This window comes from Mucor velutinosus, assembly GCF_035048745.1.
Source record: "Mucor velutinosus strain NIH1002 chromosome Unknown tig00001564, whole genome shotgun sequence".
In the NCBI taxonomy this organism is placed as follows: Eukaryota; Fungi; Mucoromycota; class Mucoromycetes; order Mucorales; family Mucoraceae; genus Mucor; species Mucor velutinosus.
Window position 1 is genome coordinate 400,295 of NW_027041906.1, and position 23,181 is coordinate 423,475.

General features: G+C 40.4%; 11 protein-coding genes across 11 annotated transcripts; 5 read left to right on the plus strand and 6 right to left on the minus strand.

The window, feature by feature from the left end:
• Nucleotides 1–423: 423 nt before the first annotated feature.
• On the plus strand, nucleotides 424–1,179 carry ATC70_010403 (Rhomboid-like protein; the record flags this gene model as incomplete). The annotated part of the gene is made up of 3 exons (XM_064829621.1): nucleotides 424–865; nucleotides 917–1,070; nucleotides 1,128–1,179. The coding sequence occupies 3 exons, from the start codon at nucleotides 424–426 to the stop codon at nucleotides 1,177–1,179; spliced, it is 648 nt and encodes a 215-aa protein (XP_064682123.1).
• Nucleotides 1,180–2,106: 927 nt separating this feature from the next.
• On the minus strand, nucleotides 2,107–4,245 carry ATC70_010404 (uncharacterized protein; the record flags this gene model as incomplete). Its single annotated transcript, XM_064829622.1, has 6 exons — nucleotides 2,107–2,877; nucleotides 2,943–3,198; nucleotides 3,253–3,665; nucleotides 3,716–3,805; nucleotides 3,902–3,998; nucleotides 4,055–4,245. The coding sequence occupies 6 exons, from the start codon at nucleotides 4,243–4,245 to the stop codon at nucleotides 2,107–2,109; spliced, it is 1,818 nt and encodes a 605-aa protein (XP_064682124.1).
• A 267-nt stretch (nucleotides 4,246–4,512) lies between these two features.
• Nucleotides 4,513–5,120, minus strand: PTC6 (Protein phosphatase 2C 6; the record flags this gene model as incomplete). Its single annotated transcript, XM_064829623.1, has 4 exons — nucleotides 4,513–4,684; nucleotides 4,737–4,812; nucleotides 4,864–4,981; nucleotides 5,043–5,120. 4 exons carry the CDS (start codon nucleotides 5,118–5,120, stop codon nucleotides 4,513–4,515), a joined length of 444 nt encoding a protein of 147 aa, XP_064682125.1.
• Nucleotides 5,121–7,059: 1,939 nt separating this feature from the next.
• Nucleotides 7,060–7,467, minus strand: ATC70_010406 (uncharacterized protein; the record flags this gene model as incomplete). The annotated part of the gene is made up of 4 exons (XM_064829624.1): nucleotides 7,060–7,113; nucleotides 7,171–7,233; nucleotides 7,294–7,369; nucleotides 7,436–7,467. 4 exons carry the CDS (start codon nucleotides 7,465–7,467, stop codon nucleotides 7,060–7,062), a joined length of 225 nt encoding a protein of 74 aa, XP_064682126.1.
• A 151-nt stretch (nucleotides 7,468–7,618) lies between these two features.
• ATC70_010407 (uncharacterized protein) lies at nucleotides 7,619–8,837 on the minus strand (the record flags this gene model as incomplete). The annotated part of the gene is made up of 3 exons (XM_064829625.1): nucleotides 7,619–8,458; nucleotides 8,520–8,609; nucleotides 8,667–8,837. The coding sequence occupies 3 exons, from the start codon at nucleotides 8,835–8,837 to the stop codon at nucleotides 7,619–7,621; spliced, it is 1,101 nt and encodes a 366-aa protein (XP_064682127.1).
• Nucleotides 8,838–9,812: 975 nt separating this feature from the next.
• Nucleotides 9,813–12,017, plus strand: ATC70_010408 (uncharacterized protein; the record flags this gene model as incomplete). The annotated part of the gene is made up of 4 exons (XM_064829626.1): nucleotides 9,813–10,916; nucleotides 10,975–11,326; nucleotides 11,385–11,804; nucleotides 11,860–12,017. 4 exons carry the CDS (start codon nucleotides 9,813–9,815, stop codon nucleotides 12,015–12,017), a joined length of 2,034 nt encoding a protein of 677 aa, XP_064682128.1.
• Nucleotides 12,018–13,663: 1,646 nt separating this feature from the next.
• Nucleotides 13,664–14,332, minus strand: RIM13 (cysteine protease; the record flags this gene model as incomplete). Its single annotated transcript, XM_064829627.1, has 1 exon — nucleotides 13,664–14,332. One exon carries the CDS (start codon nucleotides 14,330–14,332, stop codon nucleotides 13,664–13,666), a length of 669 nt encoding a protein of 222 aa, XP_064682129.1.
• Nucleotides 14,333–14,661: 329 nt separating this feature from the next.
• On the plus strand, nucleotides 14,662–16,284 carry GCV3 (glycine cleavage system H-protein subunit; the record flags this gene model as incomplete). Its single annotated transcript, XM_064829628.1, has 4 exons — nucleotides 14,662–15,045; nucleotides 15,103–15,540; nucleotides 15,601–15,736; nucleotides 15,797–16,284. 4 exons carry the CDS (start codon nucleotides 14,662–14,664, stop codon nucleotides 16,282–16,284), a joined length of 1,446 nt encoding a protein of 481 aa, XP_064682130.1.
• Nucleotides 16,285–16,788: 504 nt separating this feature from the next.
• On the minus strand, nucleotides 16,789–18,439 carry ATC70_010411 (Pyr_redox_2 domain-containing protein; the record flags this gene model as incomplete). Its single annotated transcript, XM_064829629.1, has 8 exons — nucleotides 16,789–17,094; nucleotides 17,156–17,362; nucleotides 17,421–17,528; nucleotides 17,580–17,652; nucleotides 17,708–17,809; nucleotides 17,876–18,015; nucleotides 18,078–18,369; nucleotides 18,423–18,439. The coding sequence occupies 8 exons, from the start codon at nucleotides 18,437–18,439 to the stop codon at nucleotides 16,789–16,791; spliced, it is 1,245 nt and encodes a 414-aa protein (XP_064682131.1).
• Nucleotides 18,440–18,718: 279 nt separating this feature from the next.
• ATC70_010412 (uncharacterized protein) lies at nucleotides 18,719–19,693 on the plus strand (the record flags this gene model as incomplete). The annotated part of the gene is made up of 1 exon (XM_064829630.1): nucleotides 18,719–19,693. The coding sequence occupies one exon, from the start codon at nucleotides 18,719–18,721 to the stop codon at nucleotides 19,691–19,693; it is 975 nt and encodes a 324-aa protein (XP_064682132.1).
• A 1,258-nt stretch (nucleotides 19,694–20,951) lies between these two features.
• On the plus strand, nucleotides 20,952–23,179 carry ATC70_010413 (uncharacterized protein; the record flags this gene model as incomplete). The annotated part of the gene is made up of 6 exons (XM_064829631.1): nucleotides 20,952–21,141; nucleotides 21,200–21,436; nucleotides 21,563–21,774; nucleotides 21,847–22,030; nucleotides 22,087–22,146; nucleotides 22,206–23,179. 6 exons carry the CDS (start codon nucleotides 20,952–20,954, stop codon nucleotides 23,177–23,179), a joined length of 1,857 nt encoding a protein of 618 aa, XP_064682133.1.
• Nucleotides 23,180–23,181: the final 2 nt, after the last annotated feature.

Consider the following 23,181-nt stretch of genomic DNA (forward strand, 5'->3'; position numbering starts at 1 on the left):
AAAACAAACAATGCTGGAAGCGAAAGATGTCGGTGTTGGCTGAAAGGTCCCATTTTAGGTGAGCAATGCGAACAGATGCCCGCTGTATGATGATATTTATAGATCGACATCGTATGCAATGTACCGTATGTCAACAGAACATGGTACAACCAGTCAATCAATCAAACCCCATCATCATTCCGCCTCCAGGATGGCTTTGTGTACAAGCGCTGTACCTGTGAGCGAATCGTTGAAAGGGATTTGTTATTTGCATTCATCAGCTAGTTTCCTTTTATACTTAAAAAGAGCTTTCCACATGAATAACAATGTGAGTGAAACAGCACTCCATGCGTTGTGGATGGCGGTGCTTTAACGAGGAAGAGCTTATGTATAAATGCTCGAGATTTAGGGTGATCAGTGCTCATCTTTTACTTTTATATCGAAATGTACAACCCTTATAGCAATACTTACACTCCATACGCCTCCTGTCAAATGCTGAACCCATTGCAGCCTGGCTTATCATATCCTAGCTCTCCCCCACCACCTCCAATGCAATCTATATTTACAAACTACGATTACGGATATCACCTACAACCTATGAGTAGTAACAGACAAATGCCAGCAGGGCAGCCGAACAGCACCAGTAGCAGCAACAAAAAAAGAAAGACAGAGGATGAAGTGCTTTCATCATCCCCATTATCCAGTACCTCATGCTCCTCATCAGCATCATTTCCAGAGATGAATGACAAGGAGCCGTCAGTAAAGCGATCAAAGAAAGTGACACCAAAGAAAGCACGCCGCCAATCATCTGCCAACACTGTATCCGAGGATTCTGAATCTGAGGCAGAATCTCGACAGAGAAGCCTCGAAAGAAATCGACTAGCTGGTATGGCAAAGAAAGAGTATGTTCATGCATTTGACTCATTTTGTCATTTAGCGTCCAAATGTAGACAGAGAAAGAAGGAATGGATTGATGAATTGGCTCACAAGGCAGAGAAAATGACGCGTGAGAATGAGTATCTCAGGCAAATGCTGGAGCAGCTCAAGGAAGAGACTTTATACCTCAAATCTCAACTGATCATGCACAAAAAGTAAGCATTAAATTCCAAGAAAATGTGTCATTATATTAATACAACATACCCTGGTAGCAACGACGTGATAACGTGTCCAAACAAGCCCTTTGGTAACTTGTTTTATTAATTATACCGCTTTGCCATTCCATGTTACCCCTCTTCTTTGTACAAATATAAACTCGCTGTAATGATACATACAAACACAATCGACAAATGAATCATTATTTTAAGCGGTATATCTTTCTTGAATAAATGTCTGATTCTCTACAAGCTTGGATGAAGCCTTTCAATGGGTGTAATATATACAGACCCCTCTCAAAAATATGTATAATTTTGACGAAAAAAGCAAAAATTACACTATGTTTGCAATTCAAACCAGCTGAAAAGGAAAGGGTTGTATATATTACACATCAATAAAAAGCGCTCCTTATCCATGTAGCAACAAAAGAGCTCCTACTGACGTTTTGATAGTGCCTAATACTCTGCTTGGATACTATTTTCTCTACCTATTCCTACCGATCCTTTATTCATACAAAAGCCTTTTTATCAATCAAAGGGTTGTGTGCATTACCTACCACCACGAGTTTCATTGTCCAGGGCCACCAACAGTGCCCTTGGCTCTACATCAAGAGGACATGTTGGCTATCAAAGGAAGCATCAATGCAATTGATTCTGCAAGACCTTTCCACTGATCTGCCAGCCGATACGAATGATACATTAAGTGGAATCAATTTATTAAAGATACACCTACTGCCTTGTATTTTTTTTTTTTTTTTGCTTCTATTTGTATAAAAATATATTTATATCTCTCTTTGTGTCATTCTTTTTTTTAAAAGAATATGTAAAAGTGTACACAAGAAGCGTTGTACATACACAAACAAAAGAGGGATTTTTTTTTTCGTTTAGCATAAATTTCGTATGCCTGATCAAATGTTTCATCATATACATATAGGATGATCTGTTTTTTCTAGTAAAAGGAACACATTAAAGTTATGGTTTAGTTGGATCAGGTGAGAACACGTAGTGGAATGGTACGAATTTATTTGTGTAATAACTATCTTTGATGCAAAATTGGTACATTTTTTCGTCTACCCAACAGTGTGGCATTATTCATGTCCAAATTGAATGATTGCTTTACTCTCTGATTCACCGTGGGAGGAGAATCCACCCACTTGTTGTTGGCTAATTTCTTGATCAGGGCGTTGTTCTGACTCTTGGTTTTACCAGCACTGCCATTTAGAATGGCCAGCTGCGAATCCTGTGTGCTGCATAGTCCATCTACTCGGCGTGGATGCTGATCAGCGTTCTCTGGGGAGGAGGAGGAGCTGCTGCTGTTGTTGTCCAATGAGCTATCTTCATCTTCATCATCTTGTTCTCTCTTTGCCATAATATCCTCGTCGTCATTGTCATCCTCCTCTGAAACAACGAGAGGTGCATTAAACGCTTGCATCCTAAGGTGCCCTGGCTGCTGCTGCATCATTTTCTTGTGCTCTTTTCGTTGTGCTCTTTCCTCGCCCATTCTATGCACTGCATACGACACATCAAACACTTCCTTCATAGACGCAATGCCAGACAAGAATATGTCCTTTCGCTTGGAGGACCGAGGTATATCCTTTGGCGATGATGGTTTAATAGAGATATTCTCGGTAGCAACAGATGTTGTCGTGGATGGTGGTGCCAGTAAATCGGGAGAGTGCTGTTGAGGTGGTGGTGTTGTTTGCGTCTCTTGCTTTTCTTCTTCTTTGGGTGCTGTATCATCCGTTGTTTGTGTTTGTGTTGCTGTTGTTGGTTTGGACGCTGTTGGAGGTGTGGCGATTGGCGTATCCTATTGAGAATGTATGTATGTGTCGGTACTACACTTGGGTATATAGATTGCACTTGCATTGTTACCTGTCGATGCATCCAAGGATGCGCCAAAAACTGGTCAATGGTATACCGCTTCTTTGGGTTAATTTCCAACAAATGATGTATCAAATGCTTAGCACCCACTGAAATATGATCCCACCAGGGGCTCAAAAAGGTATATTGTCCCTTGGCAACTTTTTGGGTTAGAGTGGCGATACTTTCGTCATAGAACGGAGGGAACCCGCAGAGCATTGTGTACAGTACGCAACCAAGAGCCCACATGTCAACCGATTTGGAATATCTGTAATACCTGTTAATCGTATGCTTTTTCTTTAAATGAAAGTATGATACAGACCTCATATCATTCACAATTTCCGGTGCAGTATAGCCCACAGTGCCACATGGAGTCATTGTCTGTTTATCCCATACCACCTTGGATAGTCCAAAATCTGCAATCTTCACTCGACCGATACCACCGCCGCCTAACCCGGGAACAAACTCACCCTCATCCTCCTTGGGCTCATCATCATCCTCGGGCTGTGTAGGTAAAGGGCTGGTTTTTCTTTCCATAAATGGGATCGATTCAAACAGAATGTTTTCAGGTTTGATATCTCTGTGGACAACGCCCCTTTCCTCGTGGAGATAGCGGATACCTTCTGCCACTTGCTTGATACAATGCCGAGCGAGATCCTCGCTGAAATAAGTCAATTGAACAATTTGATGGAATATCTCACCGCCATTCATTAGCTCCAACACTAGGAAAAAATACTATACCCAGAATTAGCATACCACCTCAGTGTCACTTGGGTGATACTTACATCTTTGGTCTCTATAAATTCTAGCATTTTGATTATGGAAGGATGGTTCAGTGTGCGCATGATTTGCACCTCTTTCAGGACACTTGCTTTCTATGCATTTAAAAAAAGATTTTAATGTTATACAAAACTAACAAAGAGGAGAAGCAAAGGGGCAGGTAGAACCCGTGATTTTCTGATTATAATTACCTGAATTTGACTCAATTCAAACTTTCTAACTATTTTTATTGCAACATGCTGGCCCGTCTTTTTGTCAACTGCTTCATACACATTAGAAAAAGCGCCCCTATCATAATGTTTAATAATGCAAATTACATGGAGCAATAGTGAAATGCTACATACTCTCCTAGTTTCTTGATCAGATCATATTGACCTTGCAGTCCTTCATATTCAGGCAGCTTTGATTTTGCAATGCTCTCTTCTTTGACTATACGCTCAACTGCTTCTTTTCTATGCACTTTGGCTTCGCTGCTGCCAAGCGAGAATTTGCTAGAGTTGCGAAATATGTTTTTGAGTTGATGAAAAACAGACATTTCACAAAATGGTAGGAGTAAGTAAAAGAAGAACAACAAAAAGAATCAATCTATTGTTGCAGATAAATAAGAAAAAAAAAAAAGAGTCTAAATTAATCAAATTTGGATTTAGGTTTTTATAGTGCTGTGTGCCTTGACAAAAAAATCCTACAGCATTCAATTCCATAACATGGCATAAATAGCAGAAAACATGGGACTCCGATCTGTGTGCGTTTAAACAAAAACAGGGCGGCATATGGTGAAGCAATGATATCATATACAGAATTCTTATATGGGAGACATTCCTTCGCTGAGGCGATAAAGCACTTTCTTCGCATCTGCGTACCAAGGATAGCCTTGCCTATATTTAAAACTTCTGTACTTGTTTTTGAATGGCAACCCTATCACATGCATGTGCAAATGGTTGACCGAATTGAAAGGAGGCACATGGAACCCAAGCCTATCGTCACCATGTTAGCCTATTCATAGATTGCCTGATATCACCTACTTGCCTCACTTGCGTGGTATCATCTGGATTAAATCCCTGTTGTCTGAGGAGCTCTTTACCCAAGACGATCATTTTCTCTACTGTTTCAAACTATGAATGCATGTTTCGATTTTAAATCATAGTGATCTTACACAACACAACATCGCCTCCATCTAAATTTTTCACTGTTCTAATGTGATTTTTGGGTATGATCAGCAAATGAACCTGTGCTGATGGAGAACGATCCTTGAAGGCAACCAAATCATCTGTCTATCATGTAAATGTGTCATTTGCGTTGATCTATGGTGTATTAACAAATGAGTCAAATTACCTCTGTTACTATTCTGGCGCCAACAGCCGTTTTGACGTTGCAAAAGGTACATGTTTCATTAGCTACGCAACAAAGCATATTTCGATCAGTCAATATGTAGTGGAAAAAAATTGGAAAAAAGGGATTCAACGCCCGTAACCATTCAAATTTTTGTGATTTACTGGCTGTTGTTGTCGTACGATGTTGAGAGGGGTAGTAGAGCCTTCATCTCAGCTCGTGATTGCACCAAATTGCAGGCCTAAAATGAAGGCGCAGAATCGAGAGTGTCTGATTTCAAATGATCTCTGTAGGGCTTACAAGAAGGAAATAGGCCTACAGTAAATATGTATTCGTTGTCTTTTTGTGCTATAATTATATAATATGAATGTTTATGCTTCGGTGAGAACCAACTTGCGTAGTGGTAGCTCGTGCTACCAATTGCCCTTGCGTAGTATCTTGTCAAAATACTGTTACTTCCATTTTGACCCTCCACTTACACATGAAAACCCTTCATATTATCTGTGGATCTGATTTTTATGTGATGCTCTACATCCATATACACGTAGCTACTTCATATACGGGCAAGCAACATACTGGTATTTCCCCCTTTTTCTTCTTTAGTGTCCCTGATACAGCAAAATATGAGTGTATTTGAGCCTTGTTTTCTCGCGTTCAAGGCCATTTTAGATGGTCAGAATAGCACCAGACAATTGTACTCGAGTAGTAGTAACTTCCTGACACCGTTGCTCAACTTTTTGAGGACCCAAAAAACATGGCCAAAATTCGACCAAAAAGCATGAGGTACCCCTCATGGTTTTCATCGAAAATCAAACGATCGCGTTTTTGACCTTGATAATGAAGACTTTTACTATGGTATATCTTGAATCAAAATATTTCTATCGATCCAACGTAGCCTCTGTGTTGTATCCAAAGATACAGTATTAACAAATTAAGATAGATTTCAAAAAAGGAAGACTATAAAAAGTAACCAGATACGAAAACTAAAGATTCAAACACATCCTATTTATAAGAGATCATTACTGATGAATCATCAATCTATCTTGTTGTTTCAACTGAGTTAATACATCGTATCATGTTTATCTAATATCAGTCAATTGAAGGATCCGATTCGTTCGACCAGCCATAATGATACGATCTGTAGCCATCATTATCCTTCGCTATCAGAGACCATCATAATAGATTATATGATTCACTTCTGTGTCGAACCTAATGTCCTAACGTAGACAGTGAGAAACCATGTAAATCATGATCCGACTCTTGCTGAGTTACTGAATGTCCACAACCGCTACAGACTCAACACTCTGAAACCATCTTTGTGGGACTCTGATATGTAAAATTTCGACTTTTTGGCCAGAAACCTCTTTTCATATTTTCGTAAATTATTCAATAAGTTTATTCAAAACACCTACCTTACTTGGTACCATTGGATGCGCCTTGAAAAGTACTCCAAAGAAGCTTAAGGAGGTATGGGGTGATCATCATATTTTTTAGTCGAATCTGTTAAAATAGATCAATCGAGTCGAAAACCATCAAAATTTGTCCAATCTGGAACAGACTATAATTCTGGGTTTGAATTAATTTTGGCTGATGGGGCCGGCTGGCAAACTCAATGCCCCTCTAATCATGATGCTCTTGAAACTAATGGAAAGTAAGTAGCGAATTAATAGTACGATCGCTGATGATACCATTTTCTTTTAAAGTCTTTTATTTATAACGCCAGTCTATCGAAATAGTTGTAAACTTAATTTCTTTCCTGTTTGAGGCTTTGAAAGTGTCTACGGACAATAAATTTATTATATTATGATAGGCACGGTGTATTAGATGATGAGAGAAAGGTAAAAGAGAAAACCTTCATGGAAAATTAGACAATGTTTAGTATAGTGATGGTGGTATGAGAGCTTTTCAACCACATCCAATTCGACAAAACAGACAGTGACATCTCTAAGTGATATTGCTGATAGTAATGTGCGTTGAGAGGATGTACAGTTGAGAAGTTCGTTGCTAATGGCCAAACAGATTATTTGGCAGCAAAGTCGCTCTCAGAAGGAATAGGTTCCTTGGGATGCTTGGCCTGTCATATAGTTTAGATGTAATGCATATTGAAGTCTGTCATAATCTCGATTTTTACCTCCATATGTTGCTTCAAAAGGTTGTAATTGGCAAGAGCAATGAAGCATTTGGGGCACTTGATCTACGAGTGCACAACCAATTAATCACATACACTATACATCCCTTTTTGCATTCTACATACTTGAAGACCAGCGGCACGAGCGCCAAGTTGAGAACCCTTACCTGCACGCTTGGCAGCTTCCTTTTGGGCCTTTTGTCTTTATATGATCTTGTCAATAAATGCTCCCCCAAATACAAACCACTTGAGTATATTCTTTTCTTACCTGGATTGTTCCTTTTGAGCACCACGAGCCATACTTGGGATTGAAAAAAAAAAAGTAATGAAAACGAGAAGAAGAAGGAAAAAAAATATCGAGAGACATTTTGTAAGGGATAGTTGTTGAGCAGCCATGGAAAACTCAACTCCGGCTAAATCATGGTAGTAGTAATGGTACATTTTATTAAGTTCAAGGTAGATCTTCACTGGTATAAGTACTAAGCTTATCCATGATTCTTTCATCAATCACAATAGGGCCATCGTTCTTTTTCAATTCTTCGACTTCCTCATCGCCAATCCAATACTTCTTCTCCTGCTGACCTAAATCGACATCTCTTTCTTCAATAGGTCGAGTGTTGTTTAAAACTGCTGCTACCACATATTTTCCAACTTCATCGATGCGTTTGTTATCGAAATACCACATCCAGAGTCGGTAAGGGATATTAGACCAACCAATAATGTTAACATGAGGCACATACATCACTGGAGAGAATTTTGATGGCAATGAAAAGTAGCTCTCTTCTTCCTTTGGTTGTAATTCCATGCCAGCATTTCCTTCTGTCTCGGTGGGTTGCTCTTCCAGTGTCGCTGGAGCGGCTTCGATCTGTTCAGGCTGTTGGTTCTGTGCCTCGTTGTCGTCTTTGGGTTGATTAGCGGCTTCCTCTGTAACCTTCTCAGGAGCCTTCTCCTCCTCTAGGACAACAGTAAGGCTGGCATCACATCCTTTCGATAATCCACTGAGCACCTCACGATATGCATTTCTACCAATGGCCAAGATGCCATCATATTCAGATTTATTGGCAGCCTTGTTCTTCAACATGTCGTTCATTTGAGGAGACGTGAAAGGGTTGTTACTATGTCCAATCATTTCTACATTGTCTGTTTTTTCTTGATTTTCCTCAGTTGATTTCGATGCCTCTTCTGTCTCACGTCTAAGCTTTACAACTTCTTCAATAACGGAATTCTCAATCTGTCCTGCTGATCTAGCTTCTTTGATTTCATAGTCTATAGCGCCTGCAACAAGAATTGGCTAATGGATTTCAATCTACATCAGCATCCTGTAAAAAAAATTCGACATGCGAAATGCTTACCTTGACATATTCACGGAACCAATTTCTGCTCTTCTCAAGACCATCACCAGGTGGTGCAGATATATATACAAGCACTTTTCTAGGCATTTCCTGTAGCAGAGAATCAATCGATCTGCTCAGCACTTGAGTCAGTTTCAAAAAACTTACATGAACACCGCAAGGTCTGTCAGCAAGGAATGACACTCTTTGTGCAAGTCGACGTCTAGCATCTTCGGCGTTTTTGTTACTTGTATAGACGATGCCACTGATTGCTCCAGCAACGCCACTAAAGATAAGTGTTCCTTTCGAAGGGGCTTTCAAGCCAAAGGGCAAGGGCATATTGAATTAAATGATTTTGTAAATAAGAGACGATGGCTTGCTTCTCATTTGAAAGATGTGGTGGACATCGCCCTGGGGTCAAATCCAAGGTAGTCACAATGGACCCGGAGATCTATTCAAATGTCAAGGCCAATTTGGGGTCATAAACACCTTTAGATTGCATAAAAAACACTGCCAACTCTTTGTTAAATGTTGCATTTATGTCTAACGTCTTGTTTCTATGCAAAAAAGGCTTACCCCTGGATCGGTTGCCATGTAAACAGCTGGAATTGAATCTAGATTTACCCCTGAATTGTCATTTTGCCATAGCAACCAGTTTCTTTTGATCTAATCGCAAATGTGATACATCTGACAGAGAAATCAAAGCAAATGATACCACAGATCAAACATGAAACGCAAAATTTTGATCGAAATGCAAGCAAAGATGTCACTGACAAAGAAATAAGCATAAGAAAAAGAAGATTAGATCTTTATCATCTCCAGAGATGCTTTTGCATGTATTGATGGATTCTCCAAACTCGAGTACCTCAACTCGGGGAACAACATATATATATATTGCTTAGGTTAAAACCCATCATAAACACAGAAAGCTTAATGGCAGAAAGTTGTACAAGAGCAATTTAGTAATAATAAAGGTTCAATTTCGGTATCACAATCAATCAGAATACACAATATTCCTTTCGATTTGACTAATGATGTAATGATCGAAAGCAGGGAGCTGGGTCAAACCTCCTTCTTTGTTCAAGACGTTATTGAAGAGTCCATACACATTGACATGGCGGTATGATGGTGCATGCAAGGTATATCTAGGGCGAACAACTTCGATAGTTTTTCTTATTACTTTTATGACGTATCATTGCGGACGTTTCAGCATAGAGATGCATCCATTTAAGGCATAGAGTGTATTAAGAATTTGGTGGGTATAAAAACAGTGCTGTTATTGTCTAAACAACCTGCTTCACTTTTTTTATTTGAATGACCCATAATAATAATATTAATATAGACATAACAGACAAGACCATTGTCAATCTAGTGCAGCAGCATTTGGTACATGATTCCAGTACTATAAGCAGCGACGATTCGTCTAATCACAACAGTAGCTCTCATGCTGATAGCACCACTGTTGCTACTGCTACTGCTGAGGATTCCAATAACAATACCTCTCCACCCATTGATGCCGAGGTGCCTGTGCCCTACCACTTACCAGGAGCTGCAATTACACACGATATCTACACGCATGCTAATAGCATTGTAATGGCAGCGCATTCCTTACCTCGTTCTAAATCATTCAGTGATTTGAAACAGAAAGCTGGTAGACTTATCCACGACGATGAGGCGGGCAGTACAAATACAAGTGTCCATGGAGGTGGCAGCGAACATGATTCCTCCGAAGAATTTGAGAACCTTGATAAACCAGGTGGATTTCGTCGATTCCACATCCACCAACAGCATAAACTAGCAGTTCAACCCAACGATCAAGATATCAGCAACAATCCTGCATTTCAAGAGCTCTTCCGCCCTGATTCTATGTGCTCAGCAGAATCACGTCAAGATTATACCACAGGTTTATACCAAATCGATACGGCAGGTACATCACAACATCCACCACAGCCCGTGACCCGTCATTTCTTGGAATACTTGGCAATCACATCAGTCATTAATCAGTTTGCTGGTGAAGATTTGTCTGATTCAGAAGAAGATGACTCTCAACTGGTGGTCCACGATGAAGAGCAACAGTTTTCGGAACAAACGGCGTTGCTACCCAACAAGAGAAAGCGACGTCATTCTACTAAACACCAAAAGAAATCTGAACACAAGGCTAACATTACAAAAACTGTATTCCTGCTGTTCAAGGCTTTCATAGGCAGCGGTATTCTGTTCTTGCCCAAGGCCTTCTCCAATGGCGGTCTTGTGTTTTCAATCTTCACCATGTGGCTGATGGGCGGTATCTCGCTTTATTGCTTCCTGCTGTTGTTGGATTGCAAACAACATCTGACGGGTAGTTATGGTGATATGGGTGGCCAGCTGTACGGCTCTTGGATGAGATCCATTGTGTTGTTCTCGATTGCTATCTCACAGGTAAGTGCAAGAGGCAGATGTCATTTGGAACCGTTGTTAAAGATGTTGCATTGTATAGATGGGATTCATGTGCGGTGGCACCATCTTCATTGTGCAAAATGTCACTGAAGCAGTGCGAGCTCTTAGTGGCGATACAATCCACCTGAATGCTGCTGCTGTGTTTGTGATGCTGGCCATCCTGTTGATGCCCTTGGTGTTGATTCGAAACATAGCTAAATTATCACCCACCGCGCTTTTATCTGACGTTTTGATCGTTGGAGGTTTGATTTGCTTGCTGGTATTTGATTTTATCGAAATTTTCGAGCATGGCATCACATCACCTAAATCAGGTCCTGGCATCCATTGGCTGTTCAATTCAGCCAATTATTCCGTATTCATTGGCACAGCTGTCTATTCATTCGAAGGCATTGGTTCGTATTATGTCAACGCATGTGAGAAAGTATACCAAGAATCTAACTGTCTCATTAGGCCTCATCATCCCAATCCGTGATTCTATGGAAAAACCCGAGAAATTTCCTGCAGTCCTCACATTTGTAATGGTGCTCGTTGCCTCCACACTGTGTTCAGTGGGTACGCTAGGCTATCTTGCCTTTGGTGAAAACGTCAAGACGGTCGCATTGTTGAATTTACCGGCTGGAATTCTCCCTAATTCAGTACAATTAGGCTACGCCGTGGCTGTGCTCTTGTCCAACGCATTGACGCTGTTTCCCACTATCCGTATTATTGAACAGGCATTGTTTGGCGATCGCACAGGTAAACACAATTTGTATATCAAATGGCAAAAGAACACACTGCGTGCTTCCATTGTTATTTCGGGTACTCTAATTGCTTGGGCTGGCGCCAATGATTTGGACAAGTTTATCAGTTTGATTGGATCTGTCTGTTGCTGTAAGTGCTGACTTGATGAAATTGCTGATAATGTAATTAAACAGTTTGTTGATAGGCCCCTTGAGTTTGATTTTCCCTCCATTGTTCCATTTGGCGTTACCTACTACGAGAGGATCAAAGCGTGTGATTGATATGGTCCTGATAGGATTTGGTGCTGTGGTCATGTTGTTTACATTTTATAATACATCGAAACAGTGGGCAACCTCTGGTTAAATCTATGCAAATGTTTGCATTCAAAGATAGACAAATTACGATAGAAAAAAAACCTTGTTGCATTTACGCAAATAGATTGGGACTTGCAGAAGCTTTCATATTATAAACATTGGCAGCATCAATCCAGATGAGCTGATGTGTGTGGATCATTTTCAGTGTTTAGATTGAGATTATGCAATAAAACCTACTGAGCGAAAAATAGCGTGTAAGTGTGTCCCCTTTTGGAAGACACAAGCATTCCACATCGCAAGGCCCGTCCAGCTCATCATTATATATACGAGATTGCATCTAACTCAACATTTGGTAACATTGATCTATGAGAGGGTTCTACCATAACAAGGCAAAAATGCAAAACCATAGTATTCAAGCAGCAAATTCGGGTTTTCATTTCCATTGTTAATAAGCTTACCAGCAACATAACGCATCAAAATGTGCATGAATTAGCTTTACCGAAATCAATATGCCTTCTATTCAAATTAGAAATTGCACAGGCGGTAGAACTACTCTTCCAGAAGGTTTCAGCTACCAAAGATGTGATTTATGCCGTGTAAATAAGCCCTATAGAGCAATACATAACCAAATTTGACAGCTTTCAATCCTTCATATCTTGACATATAGACCTTTCTGAGCCTTCGGAATAATGAACAAACAATTGTGCTTGAGTAGTAGTAACATCCTGACCCCTTTGCTCAAATTTTTGGGACCAAAAAAAAACATGGCCAAAAATCGACAAAAAAGCATGAGGGGTACCTCATGGTTTTTGACAAAAATCAAACGATCGCATTTTTGACCTTGAAAACGAAGACTTTTGCTATGGCATATATTGAATCAAAATGTTTCTTTCGATCCAAAGCAATCTCTGAAACTACTTTTATGAGGCTTTCATATACAAAATCTGGCTATTTTCGCTAAAAACCTTATTTTATATTTTGCCAAATTGTTCAGTAATTTCAGTCAAAACACTTATTACAGTTAGCACCATTGGAAGCGCCTTGAAAAGTACTTCAAGAATGTATTAGGAAGCGTAGGGTGATCATCACAGTTTATATAGTCGAATATCAAAAAAAACAAATTAAAGAAGTCGAAAAATGACAAAATCTCTCCAATCTTGAACAGAAAAAATAAGCTGAGTTTCAACTGATTTTAGCGGGTGGCACTGTTGCAGGCTGACCTAAATTCCTTTCTGATAATGACAATGATGATAACAATGATGGCTGCGATACTGGTCATGTGGGGATCATAGAGTTGCAACTACAATTGCTTAGCCCAAATAATTTCCTTTTCTTGGGAATTTTTCCCTATAATAAAGGTGTCTTTTGTAATGACAATGTCTCAAAAAAGTCGCTGTAGATCTTACGCAAGTCCTGTATTTACTTATGACCAGCTTTATGCTGCCATCTCAAGAGCAACATCAGCGAATGGATAACACTTTTTTTTTTTTTTACTATTAATTGGTTGTTTAAAATCTACTTGATATGCCAAATTTTTATTATCTCTGATTTGAAATGTCTTCGGCGAGAGCTCGCAGGGCGACGCCGTCATCGAGCGTAGCGAGATTGACCAGTTAGTGATCTCTCATATTACTGTGTATCAATCATCTCAAGCTTTGCATTTACCAAGAATTTCATAAACTTTATTGATTGGGTTTAATATGTAACAACCACTTTCTTTTGAATCCATATGGTAGGCACAATGCATTGATTGAGGAGAAAGTGTCCCACGTCTTCCCGAGAAATAGTATAACCACTGATACCCACATCAGCCCTGTATTTACCCTTGAGAGCACCGTCAGTTAGCAGCGAAGGACGCACAATGATCCAATCTGGCACAGATTTATTCTCGTCAACGACCAATTTCTCCATTTCTTTCTTATCTTGATGAGGAGCATGCAAAACGAGATGGTAAAGCGGTTGAAGCAAGTAAGGCACTTCTTTCATCTTGTCTAGGCCTGTGGTAGATACAACCACAAGTCGCTTGGGCCGCTCGTCTTCGGGCAGGTCTTGCAGCACTTTGAGCAGAACACTCATTGTATCATGGCATAGTCCTGGGTTCACCATGTCCATCTTTTTGAAATCAAATGCACTTCCAATTGAATAGACAATCACACCAGTACCTTGTAGAGTTTGCTTGACAGCCTCAGCATCGAGTGCATCCCCTTTGACGATGGTCAGCTTGGATTTTTGGTCTTCTGTGTAATCTGCATTATCTGGATTTCTGATCAGCAACTTGAATTGATGCTCTCCTTTCTCGAGGCCTTGACAAACCATTGCACGAGAACAGCCCTTGGAACCACCGAATACTGCAATTTTGACCATTTTGAATGCTACGATATATATATATTTCTTATACTTGATAGAATAACGTTTTGCACAAGAGAAAGGAACAACGCGAATCTTATATAAGATTTCAAATTTCAAGCCAAGACCAATACCAAGACTTGAGCAAGCGTTGATTTGCTCTAGGCATACACTATGGACGAAGGATATGTGGCTCATTGCTTGTTGCACAAGCTGGTATGCCTTGGTATTACGCCGGATTGATTTTTTTTTTTACAGTTATCTCTTTGATTTGTAATCTCTCCCTCAGCTTACACGCTTTTATCGCCAAGTGACAAACGTTTACGGAAATGCAAAGTTATTGTACGATGGTGAATTTGAGTCATGCACTTATCGCTCTACTATTACTGCGTTACATCCAGCCGATATATGGATATTCGGGCTCTACTGGCAAATACCCCCCTCTGATCAATACAAACAACAGCACCAATTCAATAAAGACTTATAATATACCCCCACCTTCATCTGCAGATGTCGATTCTTTTGATGATAGTAAACCATTTCGATTTGCAAAGTCCATACCAGTTTCCATCTCATTTCCTGCTGAAGAAATCTCTCTTGAATTCGCTGACGAGAGTCACCGTCGAAGCAAAATCAAAGTGTCTAGTGCTGGTGCATTATCATTGAGCTTGATATTTGATACATGGTGGATACCAGAGGGCGCTGAACTGTATGTCTATAACAGCCAACAGGTTTGTTCCTGCATTTGATTATTTATAACAAGACTTCTCAAACACCCAACAATCAAGGTCGTCTTGGGCGCATTCACAGCAGCTACATCATCTAGCAAGCATGCGCACGCATTCAAGACCTCACCATTGCAAGGAGACCACCTTGTGATTGAATACGTCTCTCCGCTTCATGTAGAGCATTTGCCGAAAATTCACATCAGTAAAGTAGTGTATGGGTATAAACATGTTCCGTTTCTAGAATCAAGCTTACAACAGCAACAGCAGCAAGAATCGCACAGCAACGACATCAGCAAATATCAACGCATATTCTCAAAGAGAAATCGACATCAGCATTCTGGCAAATGCAACATTGATTTGTCTTGTGATGTAGCTGGCATAGATTGGTCAAATGAAGCTAGATCAGTAGCAGTGTTGTTAACAGATGAGAACCAAATGTATTGCACTGGTGTATTATTGAATAATGCGCTGCATGATGGAAGGCAGCTATTACTCACAGTAAGTATGGACGTAAAGCTGTCTCATCCTAAAAACATCTATCAATCAGAGCTCACATAGGCTTATCACTGTACCAAATCATCCAATCTTGCAACCGATATAGTCATGTTCAATCATCAAAGACGCACATGCAATGGATATAGCAAGAACAGACTTACACCCTATTCGGATACACTTCATGGTTTGAAATGGTTAGGTAAAGTTTTGTTTTGAAGTGATGTCCATCCCTCTGAGTACTCAACCCACACGTATATAGCTGGTTCGCCCATATCAGATTTCGCATTATTAGAGGTTCAGGAACCAATTCCTAGCAAATACAACGTCTATCTAGCTGGCTGGAGTACTGTCGAAACACCTGCACCACCATTTGTGGGAATACACCATCCCAGTGGTGATTACAAGAAGTTGTCAATTTATGATGGTCATTTGATTCCTGCGTGTTGGTCTGAATGTCCTCTCAAGGACCATTGGAAGGTGGAGCGCTGGACTCGTGGCACAACTGAACCCGGAAGCTCGGGATCTCCTCTATTTGATGCCAGTCATCGCGTCATTGGACAGCTTCATGGAGGCAGATCTTCGTGTCGAAATCTTCGCGGTCAGGATGTCTATGGGTCGTTCAACGCCTCTTGGAGAAACAATCTAGGAATGTTTCTAGATCCCAAGAATCAAACCATGACCACAAGTGCTATCCAGATTGACGGTATATACCTCAATCGCATAAAATCCAAAGACTACCGAAACTGAACATGCCTCTACTTGATTTGACCATTGGAAAATCAACACACTACTAGAATCTAAAAAGTAGTGCAGATTTTGCTCCTTTATAAAAATAAACACGTTGTTGAAGTGCGTTCCCAGTTCCTTTGCAGAAGGATTAGCATGGAAGCCACTTGGTCTTTGTTTGTAGCTATACAGATAAACTTTTGTTAAATACATGGCGAATCCAGGTTACAGAAACGGCACATGGCTGAAGACTAGCGCAGTTTCCAGCATTATTGACATGGGCCTCCATCGTTGCAACGTTTGAAGCGCAATGCAACTATCAAGCTTCTTAATTTTGATATGATTTATGCAAAGCAATGCATATAAACCGTAATCTAATGCTTGTAGCTATTTAATGGCAGAATGTCCTCTTTCTTTGGTAAGGAGGCTCCTAAATGATCACAGTTTTACAAAGAAAACCTCTCCTTTGCATTGTCTTGGCATCGAAGAGGGGTGATAATGGGGGGGGATGACGAGTGTTTTTATTCAAAGTAATGCACCTGCACTAGTAAAAACCACCTTTTCAATCAACAAGGTGTTGTCTGTGATACCGGTAGACTTGAGAAATATCGATCTCTGCAAGTAATAATGGTCCCAGATAGACATCGGAAACTCGGTATAGGGTATATTGAGAGCCAATCTAAACTGAATGTAACAGGCGGCAACTTTAAATAGTCTGGCTATGATGGGAGATGCTTCGCAGGGGAGCGTTTCAAATGCTGCGTCGGTTAATAAAGATTGGTATAGCTCAAACCAAATAGCTCGGCTCATTTGATTAATGCGGCCCTGGAACTAGAGAGGGGAGGGGGTGGTTAAGGGATCAGGTTTTGCTGCTATTCTAAAGTGGACTTACTTGATCGTCGTCATTATATGATACACGGGCATGTTGAATTAGTTGGATCATGCTGTAAACAATGGTGCTAATGTACATGGTATGCGCCACTTGCAAAGACTTTAGACACTCTCGCAATGTAGTTTCATACTCTTGTTGATTGGAAAAGACGACGGGATGGGCGTTTATTGCGGTCTCTTGCAGCGATGGGAGATGTAAATGTTCAGCCTAAATGGAATTTTTGAGAACTTTCAGGATTCTGGAGCATTTAAATGGGAGACTTTACTTGAATGTCCCACAGTGATTTCTCTGTCAGTTGTACCACAACATTGAATTCTACATGTGCGGGTGAATTTGAAGCATGCTTCAACAGACGAGCCCAGGCGTCAGAAAACTGCAATGTATGAATATTTGATGTATTTTAGGTTCAAACTGCACGCCTTACTGCAAAATGTTTATCATTCTTGAGCTGGAGCGGTTTCATTTTAGACTCAAACAAGAGGTTGAATAGTAAACATCTACGATAATAAGGTTAAAAGAAATACAGCATGATGATAGCTATCAAATTTTAACCTTATAGTTTTGCCTGGGTCTTGATCGTCGACTAAAATCTCTGCTGGGTAATCGTTAGGATTGCGAATGTAATGCTCGATCAGATCATCGCAATCTTGCAACCTGTATTTCAAAAGCGGATCATCAGGGACACATTTGTTCTTTTGAATAGCCAAATTTCAATTTTACATTTTCTTTTCCTTTGCCTGCGATGACATGTCGAGCTCTTTTTGCCAAGATAAAGTGCTCGAAGGAGCGCATTGACCTAAAACTGAATATAATACATGATAGATTTCAATATCGTCCAAATCTTGTCTAGTATTACGAATCTATTACATTTCATTTTTTTACAAAAACTGACGGATTTGCTATATATGGACAAATTACGGACCTTCAAACAATAGGAAAACACGATCAAACGGGCTTCATCGACAACATCTTTCAAGCTTTTCTCATTATCTGCTAAACACTGGATAAAATATCTATTGACACACGATAGTACAATGATGGGCTTGATGTCGATAGTCTGGTCAGATATCTGCTCGAGAAAGAGGATGCCATACTGCCTAAATAGCTCCAGATCAGCGGTCAAGTGTTGGCTGATTTGCTCTACATGTGATGGATGATTTAACATGGAAGGGAGCATTTGTGCAAACGACTTTTTACTCGAGAATAGAGTAGATCTAACGAGTTGATTTAATAATCTGGTCTCGCTCTAGACATTGTCACACGTTACGGCAAGGTAGAGCTCATTTTCTGTATACAGAATGTTTGCGTATGCGGGTCCTAGATGCGTAAGAAAAGAGTAAATGTCTGTAATATGATTCTAATTGCGAGAATGTAGTAGTAATCATGGATTGCTGGTGTGACTGACTACATACGAAGGTGTAATAAGGGAAGTTTCCATGAATTCTTTTTAATTTTATTATCCATAGATGGTAAAATAAGGCCAAAAATATAAATTAAATCTTTTTTTCCCCTCTTCCTCTTCTTCTTTTGCTCTTTTTTATCTTTTTTACATCATCACACAACATGGCGCAACAGATTGAATTCTTTCTACATCCACCATCACCTGTTTGCTCAGCCTCAATATCAAATCACGATGGCAGCAATGCTGTGACATCGGATAGCAATACCTGCACTTTACCACCTGTCAGTTTGCTGTTGCAGTGCAATCAGCGGCAACATCAGGACGATCCCACCGATTTACCAACACTCTGTCTACCATCACCTTCATTGTCTTCTTCCAGCTCACTCTTGGAGCCCGTAGAACCGTACTCATCGACATTGAGTGACAATAGCTCCTCGCCATCTCTTTCTCCATTCATGGGCTCGTTATCGCTTGATTCTCCGCCGCAATTGTCTCCTCAAACATCACCCTACCCTGCTTACCGACTTTTGTTACCTCCTCCTACGAATACCAGACGATGTCGATCACTTTCCAATGCCTCAACTAATTCCACCAACTCTAATTTTTCCCAGTCATCCACAAACATGAGCCGTAGATTATCTGATCCGCCTATTTTCTCGGATCTATCGCCTTCAGTGGAGCCTTACATTGCGAAGCGAAAAAGAGGTAGGCCTCCAAACACGTCTCGCCCACAGCCTCATCAACGTGACAGTTGGACATTTGTAACTCCCACAGTATGGGATGTGAAGCAGCAAACAAAGGAGACCGAGCACCAAGTTTCAGCGCACTCACCACAAGCATCACAGCAGCATGAACAGCCAACGCAATCACATATGGTGGACAAGGATGAGGATTTCATGGTGCTACATTGGCCAACATCGTCTACTGCGACTAAATCAAAGGATGAGATGCAGCAACAGGGGCAAAATACGTTTACGAATACCACAATGGACACAACATTGAGCATGCCCAAGAAAAAGAGAGGCCGAAAACCCAAGATGCAACTAGCAGGAAACTTTTGCTTTGTTTGGCGAGATTTAACAGCTAGGCGAGGCGCAAATAAGAAGAAATCCACCCCGGCTATTGCAAAGCCTTAGTTCAAGTTTGTACCATATATCGATATCCTCTCCTTAATAATTTTCATACAATCACAATGCCACTCCTTGACCGAGTATAGTGTTTTTCTCTCTCATATATGTTTATATTTATTTTCCTGTTATCCTTCCTAAAGTTGTACTGTTTGATTGTATTATTCCCAATTATATACATATTTAGATATGTGCATAAAATACTCTTTATGTAATAAATATCATCTTTCTCTCCTATACTTACATGCCAATCACTCTCTTGGCAGTCTTGTTTCGCATGTCAATCGTCATGAAGGGTGATTTATGCACATTTGGAGATGCTTGTCAATTATGGCCATGTTATGTAAATAAACTGCAAATCTTGTTTGCAAAACAAAAAGAGATAAAGTGGAAATTCTGCTCGCAAGCTCTGGGGTTTATTTATAATTTGTTGCGCACAGACAATGATTGTTTGCCAAGACAAAGTGAGGGGTAAGTTTGTTCCTTCAAATGTTTACAAATTGCAGGGTGATCTCCGCCCTGAATATTACAATATATAAATGGGCCATTGTCTAGAAATTCAAAAAACATTTAAGTCGTAGAGGATGCTGTTACATAAGCGTGAGATTTATACAGGACAATTAAAAAAAAAAATTATATACCATTCGTGCAACAGCATGTATATTAGACGATCAAATGTCAATTTCCCATTTTGAAAGCTGGTGCCTGAATTTAGTTTACAAGAAATTACTGTAGAGGATTTCAAGTAAGAGTGTGTAGACAGTAGCTCGACAGCTCTTAGAACCATTTCAATTTTCTTTTTATCGTATCTCATTGATCAGAGCGGGGTAGGTGGACGCAGACAAAGGGCTTCATAGGATGGACAGGCGCAATGACTCATCCACCAATCAACCCAAAGCAAATTTGAAATATTTGTAACCAAAATATACAAAACATATATTTCACATTGCTATATCTAGTAATCTATCCTCTGAAATGGTCAAGGTTTGATTGGAATCGAATACAAAAAACAGTAAACAAACATGATAGTATAGCTGATCTGATGCATCTTGGCTGGATCTAGATGAATCAGCCATCTAAATGTATGATTCGAGATGAAAATTGCAATTTTTAACGAGAAAAAGCGGGGTAGCACCTATGAACGCCGCTACAAATGTTACCACGGGTAGCAGGTTTGTATATAAAGCCTAATTCATGATGTTTACGTCTTCCTCTCTTCTTTTTTTTCCTTTGTATTTTAATTTAATCAAACCCTTATTTATTAAACATGTTAACTACAAGATCACTATCGAGAAATTTAACGACTGCTATGCGTCAAGGCTACAGCCTTGCTCGTCGCAACTACGGTCTTCCTGCTTCAGCCATTGGACTCGGAACTGATCCTAGAAAAGATAAAACTGTTCAATTGACACCTTTAAGAGGTGTGAATATCATTCATGATCCCTTACTTTCAAAGGGTACGTATGCACCACTGTTGATCCAATGCCATGGCCTAATATTGTGTGATCCTTACAGGTACTGCTTTCAGCATTGCAGAAAGAGAACGTCTTTCCATTCGTGGTTTGGTGCCTCCTCGTTGTCAAGAGATGGACAAGCAATTGTTACGTATCAAGCGTAATTTGGATGCTTTGGAGACTCCCTTGGCCAAATTCGTCTTTTTATCCGCCCTTCAAGATCGTAACGAGACCCTATTCTACAAGCTCTTGATCAACTACCTAGATGAATTATCTGGTATCATTTATACCCCTACTGGTAAGAATTTTAAAAGAATTGGCTGTGTTTGTATAATTCCCTTTGCGACACTAGTTTTACCCAATTTCTCCCGTAACTTACGAAAAGGGTCTATAACTAAAAATCTTTTATATTTCTTTTACATAGTTGGTGAAGCATGTCTGATGTCTCATTCCATCTACCGTCGTTCTCGTGGCATGTATTTCTCTTCTCAAGACAGAGGTGCTATGTCTGCTATGGTTCACAACTGGCCTCATGATGAAGTGGATGTGATTGTCGTTACAGATGGTTCTCGTGTTTTAGGTTTGGGTGATTTGGGTGCAAATGGCATGCAAATTCCTATCGGTAAACTCAGTTTGGTAATGTATCCTTGGCTTCATTCCCGTAATATTGTTCCCCCGAATATTAACCCCCTATTTCTCTGCTTCTAGTACGTCGCCGCTGGTGGTATTCGTCCTCGCTCAGTTCTTCCTGTCGTCTTGGATGTTGGTACAAATAATGAGTCTTTGTTACATGATCCCCTTTACCTCGGTATGGGCCACCCTAGATTAGATGGCGAAGAATACTATTCATTCGTCGATGAATGGGTTACTGCTGTCCACAGTAGATGGCCTAGTAAGTTGGTTACATTGACATGTCAACAGCCTTGTACTGACTGTTAATTTCTACAGATGCTCTTATTCAATTCGAGGATTTCAAGTACCCTCACGCCTACAACTTGTTGAACAAATGTAAGTTTTATTAATTGTGGGTATCACAAAGGAGTGCTCATGCCTCTTTTTATTTATAGATCAAGACAAGATTACTTGCTTCAATGATGACATTCAATCCACTTCTGCCATTACTTTGGCTGGTATCCTTGCATCTCTCAAAGCTCGTGGCCGCTCTCAAGAAAGTCTCAATGAAGAACGTATCATCTGTGTTGGAGCTGGCTCCGCAGGTGTTGGTGTTTGTGAAGGTATCGTTGATGCCATGGTCGCTCAAGGTAGAGTCAAGTCTCGCGATGAAGCTTATTCTCGTATTTGGATGCTGGATCAACATGGCCTCCTTGGTAACCCTACCTTGAACAAGAGCGATCCTCAATCCATTGTTGGTGGTGGCGATAGAATGACTAAACTCGATAAACGTCAAAAGTGTTATGTCAAGGCTGACATGTCAGATCGTCTTAGTCTGGAGGAAGTGGTTGAGCAAGTGAAGCCTACTGTCATCTTAGGTTTGACTGGCGTCCCTGGTGTCTTTAGTGAAAAGGCTATTCGTACCATGGCCAAGTATCAAGAAAAGCCTATCGTTTTCCCCTTGAGTAATCCTGATACCCGTGCTGAATGTACTGCTGAGGAAGCATTCAAATGGACCGACGGTCGTGCTATCTTTGCTTCTGGTAGTCCTTTCTCTGATGTCAACTTGCCTGATGGTCGTGTTGGTAGAACCAATCAATGTAACAACTCTTACAGTTTCCCCGGTCTTGGTCTTGGTATCACTGTCTCTAGAGCTAGCCGTGTTACTCCCAACATGTTTTTGGAAACCGCAAAGACCATTGCTGATATGGCCAGCCCTCAACAACTAAAGGAAGGTACTCTTTTCCCTGGTGTGCATTACTTGCGTGATGTTGCTTTAGCTGTTGGCACCCGTGTCTGTGAAGTCGCTTTCGAGGAAGGTGTTGCCACTGCTGTATTAAAGGAGGGCGAGATGTTGAGTGACGTTGTAGAAAGCTCCATGTTCGTTCCTGAGTATGTACCTTTAGTTCATAGCCCAGGTGCCCACTAAAG